An 18,674-nucleotide genomic window follows, 5' to 3' on the forward strand; every position below is an offset into this window, starting at 1 on the left:
CACACACAACTATTTCAAATTTAATGACAATATATATCTCCAGATCAGTGGCACCGCTATGGGCACCCGCATGGCCCCACAATATGCCAATATTTTTATGGCCGACCTGGAACAACGCTTTCTCAGCTCCCGTCCACTCACGCCCCTTCTCTACCTACGCTACATTGATGACATCTTCATCATCTGGACCCATGGGAAGGAGACTCTGGAAAAATTCCACCACGACTTCAACAGCTTCCACCCCTCCATCAACCTCAGCCTGGACCTATCTACACGGGAGGTCCACTTCCTAGACACCACGGTGCAAATAAGTGGTGGTCACATTAACACCACCCTATACCGAAAACCTACCGACCGCTATGCCTACCTTCATGCCTCCAGCTTCCATCCCGGGCACACCACAAGATCCATTGTCTACAGCCAAGCACTGAGGTACAACCGTATCTGCTCTAACCCCGCAGACAGAGACCAACACTTAGAAAATCTCCACCAAGCATTCTCAAGACTACAGTACCCACATGAGGAAATAAGGAAACAGATCAACAGAGCCAGATGTGTACCCAGAAGCCTCCTACTGCAAGACAAGCCCAAGAAAGAAACCAACAGGACTCCACTGGCCATCACATACAGTCCCCAGCTCAAACCCCTCCAACGCATCATCAGGGATCTACAACCCATCCTGGACAATGATCCCACACTTTCACAGGCCTTGGGTGGCAGGCCAGTCCTCGCCCACAGACAACCTGCCAACCTGAAGCATATTCTCACCAGCAACTGCACACCGCACCATAGTAACTCTAGCTCAGGAACCAACCCATGCAACAAACCTCGATGCCAACTCTGCCCACATATCTACACCAGCAACACCATCACAGGACCTAACCAGATCAGCCACACCATCACCGGTTCATTCACCTGCACGTCCACCAATGTAATATATGCCATCATATGCCAGTAATGCCCCTCTGCTCTGTACATCGGCCAAACTGGACAGTCTCTAAGGAAAAGGATAAATGGACACAAATCAGACATTAGGAATGGCAATATACAAAAACCTGTAGGAGAACACTTCAACCTCCTGGCCACACAATAGCAGATTTTAAGGTGGCCATCCTCCAGCAAAAACTTTAGGACCAGACTCCAGAGAGAAACTGCTGAGCTCCAGTTCATCTGCAAATTTAACACCATCAGTTTAGGACTAAACAAAGACTGTGAATGGCTTGCCAATTACAGAACCAGTTTCTCCTCCCTTGGTTTTCACACCTCAGCTGCTGGAACAGGGCCCCATCCTCCCTGATTGATCTAACCTCGTTATCTCTAGCTTGCTTCTTGCTTGCTTATATATACACACCTGCCCCTGGAAATTTCCACTGCTTGCATCCGAAGAAGTGGGTGTTCACCCACGAAAGCTCATGCTACAAAACATCTGTTAGTCTATAAGGTGCCACAGGATTCTTTGCTACTCTTTGGTTTAACACTCTGCCCTGCTGAGTGACATTGGGCAAGTCGTTTAACCTTCCTGTGCCTCAGTTTCCCCATCCATAAAATGGGGCTAATGATGCTACCTCCTTTGTAAAGTGCATTGAGGTCTAGGGATGAAAAGGGCTATAGAAGAGAAGGTACTATTATTAATTATTATTATTATTATATGTCAATAAAATGTTATAAAACTTTCTATCCAAATAATTCCACAAGATAAAGTTCAATTTCTTGTAAAGTTGAGGTGTTAATTTAAGAGGCCAGAACAAGCCAAGGGCATGTCCACAGGAGCTGGGTACACATTAATCCAGGAAATCCCCCCAGCCACCTCTGTCTGCAGAACTCCTTTGGAAACTCCAGAGGGAGCTAAATTTTCCCCAACCAAGCAAAAATTCCATGGAAGGGGGTGCACGACAATGTGCTTGCTTTAGTGAGCATGACCCATTCCTTACAGACGTATTCAACATAAAACAGAACAAACGGTCCCAGAGAATAAGATACCCAGCTTCTCACTAACTTACGTGTGCCCATTTCTTCCGCCACATCTCAGTGTTGTATCTCTGACATTCCTTCTGGGCCCAATGGTAGCATTTCAGGTGCCTGGCAATGTCACAATATGCGGTGCCATTTCCTCCAAATTCATTGTCCACTTTAAACAACCAACGTCTCACTCCCAGGTTATCTATGATCAGCTGACTCAGAACTTCAAGCATCTATGGATGAAACAGTGGCATAAAGACAAAAGGAATGGCTTCAAAAACATTGTGACTTAGGACATCATTAAGGTGCTTGTATATTTTTATTTAAAATTTGTTTTATAACAGACTTATAATTAGGGTTTCTAGCTTCAGGTTCAAACCAGTTTTACCAATATTCACCAATCTTCCTTCCTCCCAAAAAAGCAGCGATACTGGTGATTAGTAGCTTGGATGCTTATGTAAAGCTCACCCGAACCCTTTTTGTTCAGGATCCTATGGCCACAATTCTGCAATTGGATCCACCTGAACAGACTTTGCCCCCATGTAGACCCACTGAAAGGTCAATGGGGCTCTGTGCCAGTGCAGAGTCTGCCTACGTGGAGCTCATTGCTGGGGCTATTAGCTTTGAATGTTCGGTACTTCTCAGGATGTCTCTCAGAAAGGGTAGCTGATGGCAACACTAGACTATTTTCAAAATTCTCTCTTTAAAACCTTCCTACAGTCAGATTCTAATACCAGGCAAACATCTGTGACACGTTCTTGCTGCAGAGTGAATTATATGGTTATAAATTTATGAAGGGGTTACAAGATAGACTTTATTAAAGTGATTCTAATTATTTATCTATATGCATACCCAGTTTTAAATGGCTTTCTTGTAAAACTAGCTGGGGAGCAGAATATAATTAGCTGTTTAGAAACAGTAAATGCCATTGGACCCTGGAAAAGTGTTATACAGATCTTGTGCTGCATTGACTAGAAGGTATTTTTACATGGTAATCTTTTGGACTCCTAGTTGTATATATTTTTTGGTCTTCGACCACAAACAGAATTATCATCTGTTTGCTCCAAATCCTATTATTTGTTGCTTTCGAGAACCCTATAAATGAGTTTCTGTTGATGACTCCCCTACAGTAATGAAAACAATCAATAGTATTGTTAAGACTGTACCAATGGAAAGAATTATGTGCTATCTTTAAGTGAAAATTGAACTGTGCTTTAACATAGTGTCACCTTTCTTTTATTATTTAACCTAAGATGTCAATATTTCATAGGAGCAAACAACAGAAGGAGAACTTCTGAAATGTTGCAGCATGGATCAAAAGAGGAACTAATAAGCATGTTGGGGTGTTGGGTAGGAAATTTTTATAAATTAATTACTTAATAATAAATTGAACTAATTTAGAAGTCTAATGTATTGTTTTTCACATCATTGAACATATATTTATTTTATCAACAGTATGGAAGTTGTAATATATTTGTTTAGCTGCTATTATTTTCAGTGTTAAAGGAATTTGTAAAAAGAAAAGGAATGCAAAAAGCCTTTTGCTAGCCAGCAAGAATGCCTAAGAATGATAACATCCTCACTATTTTCAGGTTTATGATGCACATCAGTAAAAAGAGAGAAGCTATTGATTATTGCCATCCACAAATACAACATGCTGACATTACCAGCTGGATGAATGCTGCAAATTTCAAAACACAGTAGAAACAAGATGATTTTCTTGATGAGGTAAAGTATTTTCTTCCAGAATCTAATGAACACTCAAAGCTACCCCAAAATTCATCCAAATTCCATGAAAAAAAATCCACAATGATACTGAAGGAAGTGTGCAATCAGAAATCAGAAAATTGTATAAAAGGATCTATGGCTAAGCATGCTGCTGTTAAAGGGACACCACTAACTTGAAATCTAGTCAATTTAAAAAATGAGGTATGCGCAATTTCAGGTACCCCACCTGCTATTAAGACATCCTGCTGGATTCTGTAGATTCATAATCACATTTTCCTCTTGCAAAAATGTTTTCTTCTTCCTAATCACAGATTCACAGATTTTAATTTGTTTGCCTGTTGCTGTGTGAAAAACCCATGTGAACAAGGGAAACTAGCTGACTACTGCATAAAAGAGAGAAAGTTTGCATACTTCTTTGTTAGTTGATACGATAGTATCATATCATGAATATTCACAAGGCCTAATAACCAGGCAGGAAACTGTTCTGCGGTCTGGTATCTTTTGAAGGAGTGACTCCAAAGTTTAGATGGAATTATGGTTCTGTTTCAGGGGTATTTGGATCTGGGATGTCCATTTGGAACAGGGCAGATTGGAAAAATGTAAAAAGGCGCATTAACTATTTTGAGCATCAGCAGACACCGTTTCTAAACCCATAATTCATGGCTACTGAGGAATGATAAATGGTGTACAATATACATGACAATACTAAGCTGTTTAACCAAACACAGGTAATAATTAATTAATTCATCACAGAAAACAATGAAAAAGTGAGGGAAAATCATATAGGTAGAGAAATAAATTTGCACTGCTTATGGGAGATGTGTGTTAACTACTATAACTATTTCATTATGGAATACTGAAAAAGGGAAATTGCCTAATCTTATTAATGATGAGCAATTAGCCAAACGGTATCGTCAGTGTACAATAGAGATTGTAGTGTATTGGCAACAATCACCTCAACTAGAGAAATTATCCATGATGGTGGAAATAATAATTTCCCACACTTGGATAGAAGTTGCACTTAAAGCTTTTGGTTGTATTACCGGGAGTGTTAGTTTTAATTGTATTAATTACGTGCTGTCACTTATGCAGTTTGCTAAAACAGTATAAAACTCCCATGAATGCCCTCACTTCTGCTTCATATATTAATTTGGCAAAGGTGTTATCCTGATACAATTACCAAAGCCACAAGTGGGGACCTGTTTGCCAATACATATAAGTTAGATGCAGCATACACCATGGTAATACGTATTATGCGCATGGTATTATTAAGGTATATTGAAGATAAGTTGAGTAATCATGCTGAATTGTACTATTCCCACTCTTGCTCTCTTATGCTACCACAATACCTTGTAACAGTACAACTCAGCATTTGGCACAGGGAGACAGAGAACAAGATATGTAAGTATTCTACCCTGGTACAGGGAGGGAGTGCCTCCATGGCCCAACTAGTTTGGAATGCTGTATTCGAAAACCCAAGAGGGATGCACCATGGAACCAGAAAAATAAATTGAAATTGGTGGGTGGAATCTTAAAGGACATACAGAGGTTTTAACTTATAAACAACCCCATTAAAATAGAGGTATTTCTAGGGGTGTATTTTTGGGAAGCAAACCTTCTGTGGAAGGTGAACTGAACACACTACTAGAACCCACTTCCTGGAAGGATTGGTGACATATTAGCTCTTTATTTCCTATACCATACTGTTTGTCTATAGACAATAAACTGGCCGAGCTTGGTTATTTGGCCTCTTGAACATTTTTAATATCAAAGTGCAAGGGCATTCAAAACCAGCTGGCTATACATATAAATCAACAAAAGAGAATATAACCTATGGTGAGCAGGAAGGTCTTTCTATGAGCAGCCACAGAGTGGAGACTGAACTGCTCTCACCTCACAGCTAGATGAGGACCCATCAGAAGCAAAATGATGCTAGGAAGCCAGAGCACAGATACAGAAGGGAGAAGATAAAAGTGGGGTCCAGTGAGAGGACCAAGATTTTCAACACAGTTTAAAGCCAGGTTCTGTACCTCTCCTGACCAAAGGAATTCCTGGTGGATACTGTTTATGAAGGAGGGGCCAAGGACTCCCTCTCTCAATTATGTCTTGTTGGCAGGAATTTCTTGTAACCAAAGATATGATTATTGTTTGTTTTGTGGTAGTACTTAGATGCCCATATCAGGCACCATGTTGGGTGCTGAACAAATACATCAGCAGAGACAGTTTCTCCCCGGAAGAGCTTACAAGCTAATTTGAGACAGGATGCAACAAGTTAGTGCTCCATAACACAGGAAAGAGGAAAAAGGAAGATAATGAAAACAAAACCGGGCTGTATATAGGTTAGCTGCTGCATAATTTGTAGCACCACAACTAGATAAACTCAGCAAAAAGTAACAATACACTGAGGCACACCAATAAAAATTTGCAGTTACCTCAAAGAACAGTATCTTGCCAGTGAGTCCAGAATAAATACATACAAAGTGACCACATTATATAAAATCCCTTTTTCCCCCTCTATTACTGTTGTTAAAGCCACCCCATTCGCAGATGATTGATGTACTGAGTTTGGCAAAACTTTTATGCTTTGTCATGGCAATAAGATAAATGAAATTGGAAATGAATTGATACACTAAACAGGGGGGAAAATTCAGGCAGCAGATCCGCTGAGCGGATCTCAGTTTGGATGATCACCTTTTCCTAAACAAATGGAACCTCCCTTGACATAAATGCTTCACTTCACAGCAAGGTTCTAATCAATGCAACAACAGACATTTGATTTTTTTTTATGCAAGGCAACAAAGTTTGCCCCCCTACCTAGTCACAATATGCGTCCATATGTTGACGTGCCAAATAAACTGTTCTTTTGCCAACAGACACAAGTTCCCAAACTGCTTCCCACTTACCTGTCGATGGTTATAGATGTCATATTCTCCCGGAGGTGTTGGCACACAAGCACTAGCAAAGATTCTTTTACTTCCGGACTTAGTTCTATAGAGATGAGCAACTTCTGGCTCAGAGCCCAATATGGGCACATTTAACATGTCAGCCACTGCTAAATCATCTTTGTGAGGAAGTCCACCAATAATGTAGGCTTCTTTGCCTTGGATGAGATTTTTTATTCTTTTGATTGTCTTGGGACTGTACTTCAGCTGAGTGGCCAGGCACATGTGATGGCCCTGTATAAAGATAACATTATTCTTGTTAAAAGGTGTTCTTTTCTGTTCCATGAACCTAATTTATAATGTTGCACACAATAAATACATTATTAATAGCAGGCTGGGTTATGACCTATCCTGTAGCTTAGCTGTTTAAATTGATAAAAGCTGTTGGGGTGAGGCTCCATAATCGTTCACATCTTTAGTGTGTTGGAAATGGGCTCACTGGGAATAGAACTAATTACTACACATCTGTATTTATTTGATCCACGCGGAATTATCCTTCTGTCAGTCGGCAGAGATGCTGGTGGCCTTTGGATAATAGTGATTCATCTCTGCAACACTTCTGGCATGGTTTAACTCTAAAGCGTCTGCAAAATCAATACAAAAAACGAAGAAAAACCCCTATAGCAGAGAATATATTTCCCCATACAGTGCAGCAGCATTTTAAATGATTCTCTGAGAATAAAACATTTTGATTTAGCAAACCTTTCATTGATCATATTAAATTACAAGGGATATACATTTCCATTATGCAGTAGTTTAAATGGCTACAGTCAATTTGACTGCAGAGGAGGAAGCATAGATTTTTTAAAAAAGAACAAGGGTTTCAGTTTTTCATTTCTTTTTAAAAATAAAATGTCTATCTCTGGACAGGCTGTTCATGAGACATATCACATCATGTAAAATTAAACTAAGAACATCAATCATGGAAGGCTGAGTCTCAGGAATATTTGCTACAACAAATCCCATGCATCCATTGCAAATTAGGCAATGTATAAGTTACTTCACTGGAAATATCAAGGCACATTCAGAAAGTGGGTAAGACAGTGATGGATGCCGTGCATAGAATAGTGTTACAGACATTTAGCAGGTCAGAGATTGCTACTACACAAGAATGAAGATAACATTCTAGAACCATATTGGGAAGGAAGTTTTCTTTACAATAAGATTTCATCCACCAGTTTAGGACCCAGTTCTGGAAAGCATTCCTATTTCTTTAACACGTTTAAATGCTCTCCTTAATAGGGGTGGACTTAAGCATATGTTTAAGTGTTTTCCTGAACGTGGACCTTAAGGGCTGTTTTCATTCAAAGTTCTGCAGGCTCCATGACCAGAAAGAAAAGTATAAATCTTGGACCTGGTGTGGAGGTACCATGCTCACCCCGCAGAAGTGGAGGGAAAGAATGCCTCATGTCGCTCAACAGTAAAGTCCCTAACCTAACGAGGAACCAGTGTGGAGTGCCAAAGAATGTCCAAAGCTCTCTGTGAAGTTGGTGGACGTGATTTGGAGAGGTGTGATCCTCAAAGTTCCATCAGGAGAAGCGAGGGTCTTGGAAGGCATAATAGAGGGAGAGTAGCTAACAAACCTATGTTCCTGATTTTCCTTTCTTTATTCAGCTTTAAAGCACATTCTTGAAGTTTTGTTAAGTGATATTTTTATTTTTCCCCCTGAGCAGTAGCATGAAAGCAGGACAGAAGGGCCAGCCTGACTGACCCAGGTTCAATTTCCAGTCCCGGTCACTTGCTCCCTGGGGCCAGGAGTGGTGATGCAAGGAAGAGAATTGCTGTGGGTCTCTCAATAATAGCTTCTACAGTTAATTAAGGAATGAAGGCAACAGGGTGTAAAATCTAGTTCATTCTGCCTCAGACAGTGATGTGATAGCCATGACCTGAGGTGCTGAGGGGGAGAAGATATAAAAGCAGGGGGATGTGGGGAATCCTCAGGATTCCAAAAGGGAATAACACAGAAACAATAATTAGCAGGCAGAGGAAAAGGCCATTTGTTTTATTATCACGTATGGACTTGTTTCAAGGACTTGGAGGCTAGATCCTGGGGTCCAGACAAGCTCAGCTTGGCATCAGACTCAAAGTAGTGAGCAAAGATGGTTTAAACCACTGAGCCTGGGGCCAACCGAGGACCACCACCATTTAGAGCAATCTCAGGGATGCTTTAAATTGTACCTGGCTGCAGTGATTCCCCAAAGCGTTATGCCAGCAACCAGGGATTGCCAGAGCACCAGGTTGTTTGAACCACACACCCTTCTTTCCCGGGCCATGTCTGCCATACAGAGGGTTGGGACCTGAGGTGGCCCAGCACCGGCTATGTAGTTATCACCACCCAATAATTTCCCCTACACCGCAATCCCCAGGTGGCAGGTTAAATCAGTATTAAAGTTGCTATGTGCTGCCAGAGCTGGGACCTGGCTCCTTAGTTTCAATCCATACTCAGGTACTTTGAGGATACTTCTAGGTAAATTTAAGTACAATGAGAAAAGACATTATCTCAAACTGAAAGAAAGGTGCTTAAAACAAACCTATAAAGGTCGAATCCAGTACTGCTTCCTAGGCAAAATGCCTACTAAACTCATAACTACTTAAGTCACTGATGTTTTGCCTCAGCCAGAGTGCTGCAGTAGGCTCAGCACTGCTGACCCTTCAGTAGGTTTGAGTCTCTTTTCGGACTATGTTCCATTGTTTGGTCTTAAAATTGGCTTAACAAGTTCAAAGCTAATATTACTACAAACCCTACAGTAAACTCATTTAAAGTTCCACACTCTTTAAAAGAAAAAGTTCTAAATTGGATTTCACTGCAATAAATACTCTTGAGGAATGAATACATGAATGGCTGTTCAGCTATAAGGAGCTAAAGTTTGAGTAATAGAAATGTTTTTATTGCTATGCTTTCCTTAGCATTATAAATCTACCAAGTTCCAAGTCCCAGACGAACACTGAGAATGGACACTGGGCTACAGACAATGGGGATAGGACTACCTCAACTAAATCTATAAAACTAAACTGGGATATTTATTTCCAGCAGTCTAACTAGTAGTCTAATCAGTAAAGCTCTTAAACTTGCAATAATATTTCACTGATGGGTACCAGAGCGTTACACGTTATAAAATTTCCAATTTAATTTTACTGCATCCCTCAAGCTGTAGTAATTAGAAGACAAACTCACTGGGAAGCTGTTTATAGCTTCAGGGGTGAGAATTTTGAACCTGTCCTGCAGGTCACCCATGTCCTCAGGGTTCCCAGATCTAACAGCTGCCTGCAGACCCAGGAGTTTATTGTAATACTGCAGTAACTCCTCACTCAGATGAAGGGGGCAGATGTAGATGACGTCAACGTTGGCATCTAAAACAAATGGGCACAATGTTCATTATCCGTAGAAAGGTAAACTCCATTGTGAACTGATATCTGATGATTCCTGACCATTTGCTAACAAACAGCTTCCTTAAAAGCATACTGGAAATAAAATGAGCTTTGTAATTCACAAACCTTACTGGTTTAACTGCTTTTCTGTGCTTCAGCATTTCTCCGAAGACAAGTCAGCAACCCAAAGAAACAGCTAGCTTTCAGAATTAAGTTTGCAGAACACATTGGGGGTAGAATTTCCAAAGCATTTCAGGGGGATTGAGCAGCACAACTCATATTAACATCAATGGGAATTACGCACTACTTTAAACATGTGTCCCATTAACTTCAGTAAATTATAAAACTGAGCTATTAGTTCTAGAAAGCCGATGAAACTGCAGTTTCATACTCTGCTTGGATTTTGTATGGCCTGGTCTTATTCTTGCCCCATCCATGTAAATGCTCACAGTAGGCAAGGCTGTCCCTAGAGGGGTACAGGGCCCAGGGAAGAAGTGACGAATCTGTCATTTCCGGGACTGACCGTGCCAGCCAATCACACCAGCTCACAGGGCCCTCCCAAAGCGCAGGGCCCAGAGCAGTCACCCCGATTCGCAAAGGGATGGCTCTAGGGTGACCAGATGTCCCGATTTTAAAGGGACAGTCCCGATTTTTGGGTCTTTTTCTTATATAGGCTCCTATTACCTGCCACCCCCGTCCCGATTTTTCACACTTGCTGTCTGGTCACCCTAGACGGCTCTGACGGTAGGATGGCATTATCAACTTCTGCAGAACAAACGGGTGTGCAGATTGGCCTATTAAATACCAAATCTGAGTTCACGCATGTAAAACAAGTTGGTCTGAAAGACTGCATGTGCAAACACTTAGGTGTGAAAAACTGCCACACAACTGTAGAGGCCACTTCGGAAAATTTGATCCATTGTGTTTTTTTCTAAAACATTAATATTAGACATTGATGAGTTAACAGGCCTCATAACATCAACACAGTGTGCTGCTTTGAGATCTACACATGAAAAATAGCACTACCAAGGTCTGATCCAACTCCCACTGAAGTCAATTGTCTTGTCTTCACCGGGAGTTGGATTGAGCCCTAAAAGTGCCATTAATGATTATTATTACATCAAGATGAAATTTAAGAAGGTACAGCAACCAAATCTAGGGGAAAAGGTGGTAAGAAGGAAAACCTCATTTCATAAAGGACTTGGAATAAGATATTCCACTCATTTACTTTGCTGTGGTGCGTTACTGCAGGAAAACAACACACGCTAAAAAAATACATATATAGTGTTCAACTGGTGTACAAAAAAATTACACGCGCTGAAGAGCTAGCCCATTGTCTAAGCTCTGATTGTGCACATAAAAAGAATGCATAAAATTCATTACCACATCATTTCAAAAAGTAATTACAATGAAGAGAACAGTCCATTTGGCCTTTGGTCAATATTCAATATCACTTTCAGTCACTCTTGAAAATTCACCAACCTGGGCACACAAACTGCTCACCCACCCTGGCTGTGACAATGAAAAAGCTAATGATATTGCAATGCCCTGTCAAAAAGTTACTTGCCCAGGGTAAAATGAATGAGCAGAATTTTGCAAGGCTGAATTAAAGGCTGCTAGGACTATCCCAGCAACAGCTATCAAGATCTCATTTAGACATAAACTGAAATGCATAGGGAGACTGTAGCTAATATCTGATTATATTAGTGTAAAGAAACATTATTGATACTCTAAAGCAGTGTTTCCCAAACTTTAGATGCCGCTTGTGTAGGGAAAACCCCTGGTGGGCCGGGCCGGTTTGTTTACCTGCCGCGTCCACAGGTCCGGCCGATTGCGGCTCCCACTGGCCGCAGTTTGCTGCTCCAGGCCAACGGGAGCTGCTGGAAGCGGCAGCCAGTATGTCCCTCAGCCCGCGCCGCTTCCAGCAGCTCCCATTGGCCTGGAGCAGCAAACCGCAGCCAGTGGGAGCCGCGATTGGCCAGACCCGCAGACGCGGCAGGTAAGCAAACCGGCCCGGCCCACCAGGGGCTTTCCCTGCACAAGCGGTGTCCCAAGTTTGGGAAACACTGTTCTAAAGAAACCATTAAACCAATGTTGCAAGAATCTGTGCTCTTCTGTTGGGCACAAATTAACATCTGATATATGCTTATCTATAAACTCTATGTGTTTTACCCCTTTTTTTCAGTTTCTGCTTATTTTCATTCTCAGACACCCAAAGAAGTCTTCTCCTGTGCTAAGTACTAACATTTATCTAATCTAGTATTTAAGGTGGAGTGGATGAGTTCTGTGGGTTAAACACAATTTTAAAAAGTATTTGGTCCTTTTCTGCACTACAGTTTACAATTCTGTTACTTGCTAAAGAATGATTGCAAACTGTAGTGAAAACAAGGCTAATGAAATGGCCCCACTCAAAATCCTGGCCAACCGGAAACCACTGCTGGGAAAATATTTATTTACTGATAGACTGTAGAATATGGAGCAACTCACTGAAAAGGACAGGTGGCTTCTGGGGTTAGATTGTAATCTTATAAACTCCCATGCAAATGAATAGGGTGTAACTGTGGAAAACTCACTTCTCTGGTTTTGAGAGACCCTCCCATTTTGCAGAAGTAAGCACTAAGGCCCTGATCCGACAGACACTTGCACATAACTTTGTGCATGTGAGTAGCCCACTGAATCCCATGGGAGTACTTACATATTAAAGTTACTCCAGAGCCAAAGTGTTTGTCAGATCAGAGCTGATATTTGAACACAGGAGATCTGATGAATTTTTGGACTTCAGTTGCAATGTCCTATTTCTGTCTAATGGCTCCATTCCCCAAGTCCTTGCCAATGTGAAACTGTTCACATGAAAAAGGGATGCAGGATTGGGCCTTATCTTAATTTAAATTTATGATTCTATATAAATGATTTTAATAAGTAAGAATTAAACAGGTTTAGAATAGGATTAGATTTGAAGGGAATACTGTCAACTTAATTTCTTTTAAATTGATTAATACTAAAAAAAAAAAAGAGAGGGTTTTTTTGATAAAGCCCCCTTTAACAGTATGGTCAGCACCTTTGGGGTTTTTTTAAAATGTTAAAAATATTTAGGATTTTTTTCTGGTCCCCTGTTTATGTGTAGAAGGGCCTTTTTGAGGATAAATGGGGCACTGAGCAACATCATCCAACATGTTCAAGACCTCCGCCCTTGGCCCCCTCCCCTTTCCCTCTTCTGCCTACTCTCTTTCAACCTCAGCTTTGCTGCTGCTGTTTCTGGTAAACAAGTTCATGTAGTCCACATAGGGCACATAAAGTGCTGTCAAATGCACCAAGTAAATAAATGGAGAAAAAGAGAAAAAAATTAAAAATCTCTCTACTCTCCTTCAGTTGTAATCTTCGGGTTTATTTCTAGGTTATTTATTGCTAGGACCAAAATTCTCCAATGGAAATGCAATTTTCATGTTCATAGATATGAAGGTGAGAAGAAACCATTCGATCATCAAGGCTGACTCCTATACAATGCATTGATGTTCTTCCTTTCAGTTTCTAACAAACAATGTAAATGTAACAAATCTATCTTTTAAAAAAACTCCAAAAAATTTAAACCAACTGTACTATGGAAAAACAACATTAGTGCCTAGATAATATATAAAGGCAATTACATTATTATTTTAGGCTACTGTAAATTTCTGGATCTAACATTTTTGTTACAAAGTTACTAAATGGCATTTATGAAATAATAATGTCACTGAAATATATATGAATCATGTAAAGTATGTCATTCCAGGGAGCCAAGAAAGTTGGTCATTGACAAATTAATATTCTTCATTGCTTTGTTTAAAAGAGAACTGTCATGCTGGGGAAAACTTTCAAATATATGTTTCTTGTCTTATTTGCTAATTAAAAAAATTGGTTTAAATAAAGGCTTATTCTTTCCCAGCATATCTTCTCTCCTAACGTGATCCTGAATGCATAACTGGCACTGCCGAATTATAAGTCAGATTCTATGGAGTGCTGAGCACCCTCGTCTGCCACGAAATGCTCAGCACCATACAGAATCAGATCATCTTACTTCACTGCAAAATCAAAAATAACGAGTATGTTCCTCTTATGAACATCTCACAGAGCAGTAAATGGCATAAAGGACCGATCAAGTACTGAAAAGTGCTTTTGGGTTTAAATGCTCTCGGCATTCAAGATTACTACAGCAAGGAACTCTCCCTCATCCATGCTCTTTTCCTTAAAAATGGGAGACAAACAACAACAACAAAGATGTAGGCAGCTGACTGCACTTACTATACCTAGTATGTCACATAGCCTCCCCATCTGCAAATTCTGCTGAAGAGCAAAATCAGGAGCAGCCTCACGAATGCACTGGGAATACCCTAAAAAGAAAATAAGGTACCAACATCTATTAATAAAACTCCTCATCTCATGTATATTTCAAAGAGATCAGATTTCAGATAAGCTAATTACATTTTGCCTTTGAAAGTTATTATTTAAAAATATATTTTATAGTTATTCTACCGCTAAGAATTAAATCTTTATTTATTTTAAATAAATAGTCTGAAATACAAATGCAGAGCACAATTCTGCTCCTATTCAAGTCAAAAACGAAACTGCTGCTGATATAACTGAGAGGAGAATTAGGCCAATAAAATGCATGGCAAGAAGCTGATTCTGCTACTAGAAGCTTCAATCTATTTATTTTTATTATTATTTTTTCTTTTACTAATGCAATAAAACTCCCAGTACCAGGATCATGGAAGCACACTGAGGATTTGTGACATGGAAGGGTGAAAGTTTAATGCATTGTGAGAAATGCAGAGTATGCTCAAATTCCAGAGGTGTAGTTCATTGGGTTTTGGAATGCATAGCTCCTATACAATATTTTTTAAATGTTAGCTCAGATTCATTCTTGACTGACAGCCTGATTTAGGCTAAACACCTTGTTGTCTGAAGCAAGGATTTGCTGATACTGAACACTAAAGAAAATACATGCACCAAACAGGAGGAACAAAATAAATAAATAAAAGCAGCTCATTTTTAGTACTAGTGGAAATCCTACTGAGAGTGTATTTTTGCTATGCCAATTTTCAGGAAAATATCATAAATTTGGACTTTTGGCCTCTTTAGTGAGACTACAATATCCCTCTAACATAATTATATTTTTTAGAAATAGCTGAAGTGAGGCATTTAACATTCAAACCTGGCATTCCTATAAAAGGTTTTCAATCCTTTTGTTTGTTAAGACTTCTCTGAGTGGAGGCCTTCTGAAAGAAGTGTGTTTTACCAACTAAACACACATGATATCATGTGTCTGAATTTAATAAGCCACTTTTGTTAATGGACATGAGCAACATCGTGCCTATGTAAAATGAGATTTTTAAATAAGAACTGCAGTATTAAAACTTGCAGAGCGTTATAATCCCAAAATACATGCAAGTGTTTATTTTATTTGGGTTTGTGCATGTTGTTATTTTTTTTTAAACAGTAGAGATTAGTAAGTGCCATCACAATTAAGTAAGGAGCCCTTCTGATCAAGCAGTCCATTCTATCAGCACCTTTTCCTTCAAACAAAGATAAAAGGCAACAAAAAATACCTCATTAAAAAAGGCACCCAGAGTACAATCTCAATGACATCTGATCACTTAGTGGTAGAGGATGTAGTGTATGGTTGACTAACAACCTGTCTGGGCTAGGATTATCTATTTGAAGGGCAGATTTCTGACTGATTACACCCTCACCTTCTAAAAGGCTTCTGTAAATGACATGTTTATAGTGACTATAATCTCTAATTGTGTTGATTTTAAAATTTAGCTAATCTTAAATGAACCTGTAGAAAAAATATTATAATAAAAATATAAGATCAATTGCTAATAGAGACAGTTGCTGTTAAATCAATAGGATGTGCAGTCTAATATCCAGTGTTTGACATATACTCTTAAATGGTCTGTTAACAAGATCTGGTAACATGAAGATGTTACAGTTTTCCATACATCTGCACATGGATAGCCATCTGGTATGAGTAAAATTTGCTTAAATACTGAAGTATTAAATTTTGGTAAGATAACAGCATTAGACTTGCATAGGATACTGCTATTGCACCTTTTCGTTTTTTTATTACAAGGAATTTGTTTTTTTATCAGAAAATTTGTTTTGATCAGTCATGAGTAACCAGCAGCATTCTCAAATAGCATGTCAGTGCTGTTCTGTATGTATATCCATGATCTATAGAAGCAACGCCCCAAAGGAAATACTGAGAAATTAAATTCTAAAAAGATTTAGTCCATAAATTTCAAAGGCAACCACTAATTGCTGATGCCTCAACTTGAGACACATAGAGCTTCATTTTGAGTGGTCCTGCATACCCACAGCTGCCATTAACTTAAACTGCCGTTGTGAATGGTCACCACCTCTCAATGTCCGCCTCAGCTGAGTCTCTCAAAATTAGTGGATGCTTCTGAAAATCTTGGCCTCAGTCTCATGAAAAATTAAATTTTACAACCTCCACATGAGGTCAGCATGGAGAAACTGAGGCACAGATAAATTAAATAATTTGCCCAAGTCACATAATAAATCAGTGGTAGAGCAGGGACTACAATCCAGGTTCCTGACACCCTCTCATGTTTCTAATACACTAACTCTAGTGCTTAATAATTCCTAAATTTTAGACACAGGAAACTGACAACTGGTTTCCAAGCACTGTACTGTACATATGAAAATAGTTTAGTATTTAGGGAACACATTTTGGCAGAAAAATTGTATTAATATTATCATTTTGAAAATGCATAATTTTAAATGGCAAATATTTAAATTTTAGCTATGGAACAAATTTAAATAACTTTTACATTGCTGTAGTTCTGCAAATGCACAATATCAGCTACAATATGTAATTTTCTAAAATTAGTTACCTAGATACCAATGACATATGTCAAGTCACAAGTCAATGGCATGAAGATTTCACACAATTTAAGTCAATAGCAAAACTCCAGATTCACCCATCATGTCCCATGCACCTACCAGCTAACAGCATGCACAACACCAATGGTAAGTCCTGGTGCCTGTTACATGATCTGGCTGGTGAGCCAGTACTACTCATTAAAGAAGCCTCTTTCAGTTCCACTTATTGCAGCTTCAATCACCTTCACAGTATCACAGAATCATAGAAATGTAGGGCTGAACAGGACCTAGCGAAGTCATCAAGTCCAGCTTCTGCACTGTGGCAGAACCAAATAAACCTAGACCACCCCTCAAATGGTGTTTGTCCAACCTGTTTTTAAAAACCACCAATGATGGGGATTCCACCACGCCTTGGAAGCCTATACTAGAGTTTAACTAAACTTATAGTAAGAAAGTTTTCCACAGTATGTAGCCTAAATCTCCCTTGCTACAGATAAATCCCATTACTTCTTGTCCTATCTACAATGGAAATAGAGAACAATTGATCACTGTCCTCTTTATAACAGCCCACAGTTAATTTACATTTACTATGATTACATTTGCAGGCAGTGCGCTGTGAATGTACCTCCTCTTTTGATATGTGCAGTTACGCATTTGTTTTAGGTCTAACTAATACTTTGGGCAGCTGGGTTTGGTTTGAAAGGGTCTGAAATGTTGAAGCAATTTTGCAACTATAGAATTTCTGAATATGAGCTCAAGCCATAACCATAGATCCTCTTTTGTGTCACAGAATCACAACTTTGGATGCGTAGATCATGCTTCCAATTGGAGCTGAAATCAATGATGTGGTAATATTTTGGTCTCCCAAACCTGCAGCTTATCAGAGCTTGATGATATGCCCTTTCACTCACATTCAGCACCAATCCACCATGATGTGCCAATGGGTGAGCTGGACTACAGAAAAGTTCAATCTCTTAGAGCAAGAATTGTGGATTTCCAAGTGCAATGTGTGATCGTGGTACCGAAAGAATACTGAGGGTCAGCTTCTCTAACACCAGCTTCACACCAATATATCTCCATTGACTTCAATGGAGTTTCTCCCAATTTACACTGGGGTAAATGAGAAGAGAGTCAGAGAAAATGGGGAGTAGAAGGTAATGGTAAAGGGACTATTGTTGCCTGCCCATCTCAGTCCCTGCCAGGACTCACTACTCTTTCTAAATATGTTTTGCGGGTCCCCATTAGTGCCTGCCCTAGCAAAGAACCTGTAACACCTTTCAGAACTGCCTTTGAAAACAAAAGAAGTGGTATGAAGCAGGGAGGTGGCAAAGACAAAACAGTGTAAGAAAGTTGGAGTTGGGGTTTTTTCCCCTGCAGAAAAAAGAGGGGAGAAAGATAGCTGGAGTTTAACCAGCTGACACTGCCTAATATATTGGGCATATGTGCTAAAACAGATCTCTAATTTACCCAATATACTTGGCATATTTACTTTCAAGTACTAGTATTCATTGAAACACCGTTTTCTAAAAGAATGTGAGTGTTGCACAGGAGTTGCACTCACATGCAGCAGAGAGAAGGGGTTAAAATGGGGAGGAGGTAGTGAGGAGGGGGAGGGAGAGAAGGAGAAAAGCGACAATAACCGTATATTATGCAAAGTTTCTGCAGAGTAATGTTACTGAGTGGAGCAGTAATTTTATTAGGAAATAATGTCACAGTGGCTCTGTGTTGTAATAAGAGGCTCTTCTTGTAATAAGATAAAGCATAATTCAAGAACTAGAATATCTTATTGCA

The 18,674-nt window shown here is 39.6% G+C and overlaps 1 protein-coding gene across 4 annotated transcripts in view; it reads right to left on the reverse strand.

The window, feature by feature from the left end:
• The window catches only part of IQCH (IQ motif containing H), a 113,522-nt gene that overhangs the window by 61,773 nt on the left and 33,075 nt on the right, over nucleotides 1–18,674 (reverse strand). For all 4 annotated transcript variants that reach the window (XM_039490403.1, XM_039490402.1, XM_039490401.1 and 1 more), the window contains 4 exons: nucleotides 14,282–14,365; nucleotides 9,805–9,980; nucleotides 6,591–6,863; nucleotides 2,001–2,192 (listed from right to left, as the gene is read on the reverse strand). In XM_039490403.1, coding sequence (XP_039346337.1) covers nucleotides 2,001–2,192; nucleotides 6,591–6,863; nucleotides 9,805–9,980; nucleotides 14,282–14,365 — 725 coding nt within the window. The remainder of the gene's footprint in view (nucleotides 1–2,000; nucleotides 2,193–6,590; nucleotides 6,864–9,804; nucleotides 9,981–14,281; nucleotides 14,366–18,674) is intronic.

The sequence above is a fragment of the Mauremys reevesii genome, linkage group 10 (genome assembly GCF_016161935.1).
Source record: "Mauremys reevesii isolate NIE-2019 linkage group 10, ASM1616193v1, whole genome shotgun sequence".
In the NCBI taxonomy this organism is placed as follows: domain Eukaryota; kingdom Metazoa; phylum Chordata; order Testudines; family Geoemydidae; genus Mauremys; species Mauremys reevesii.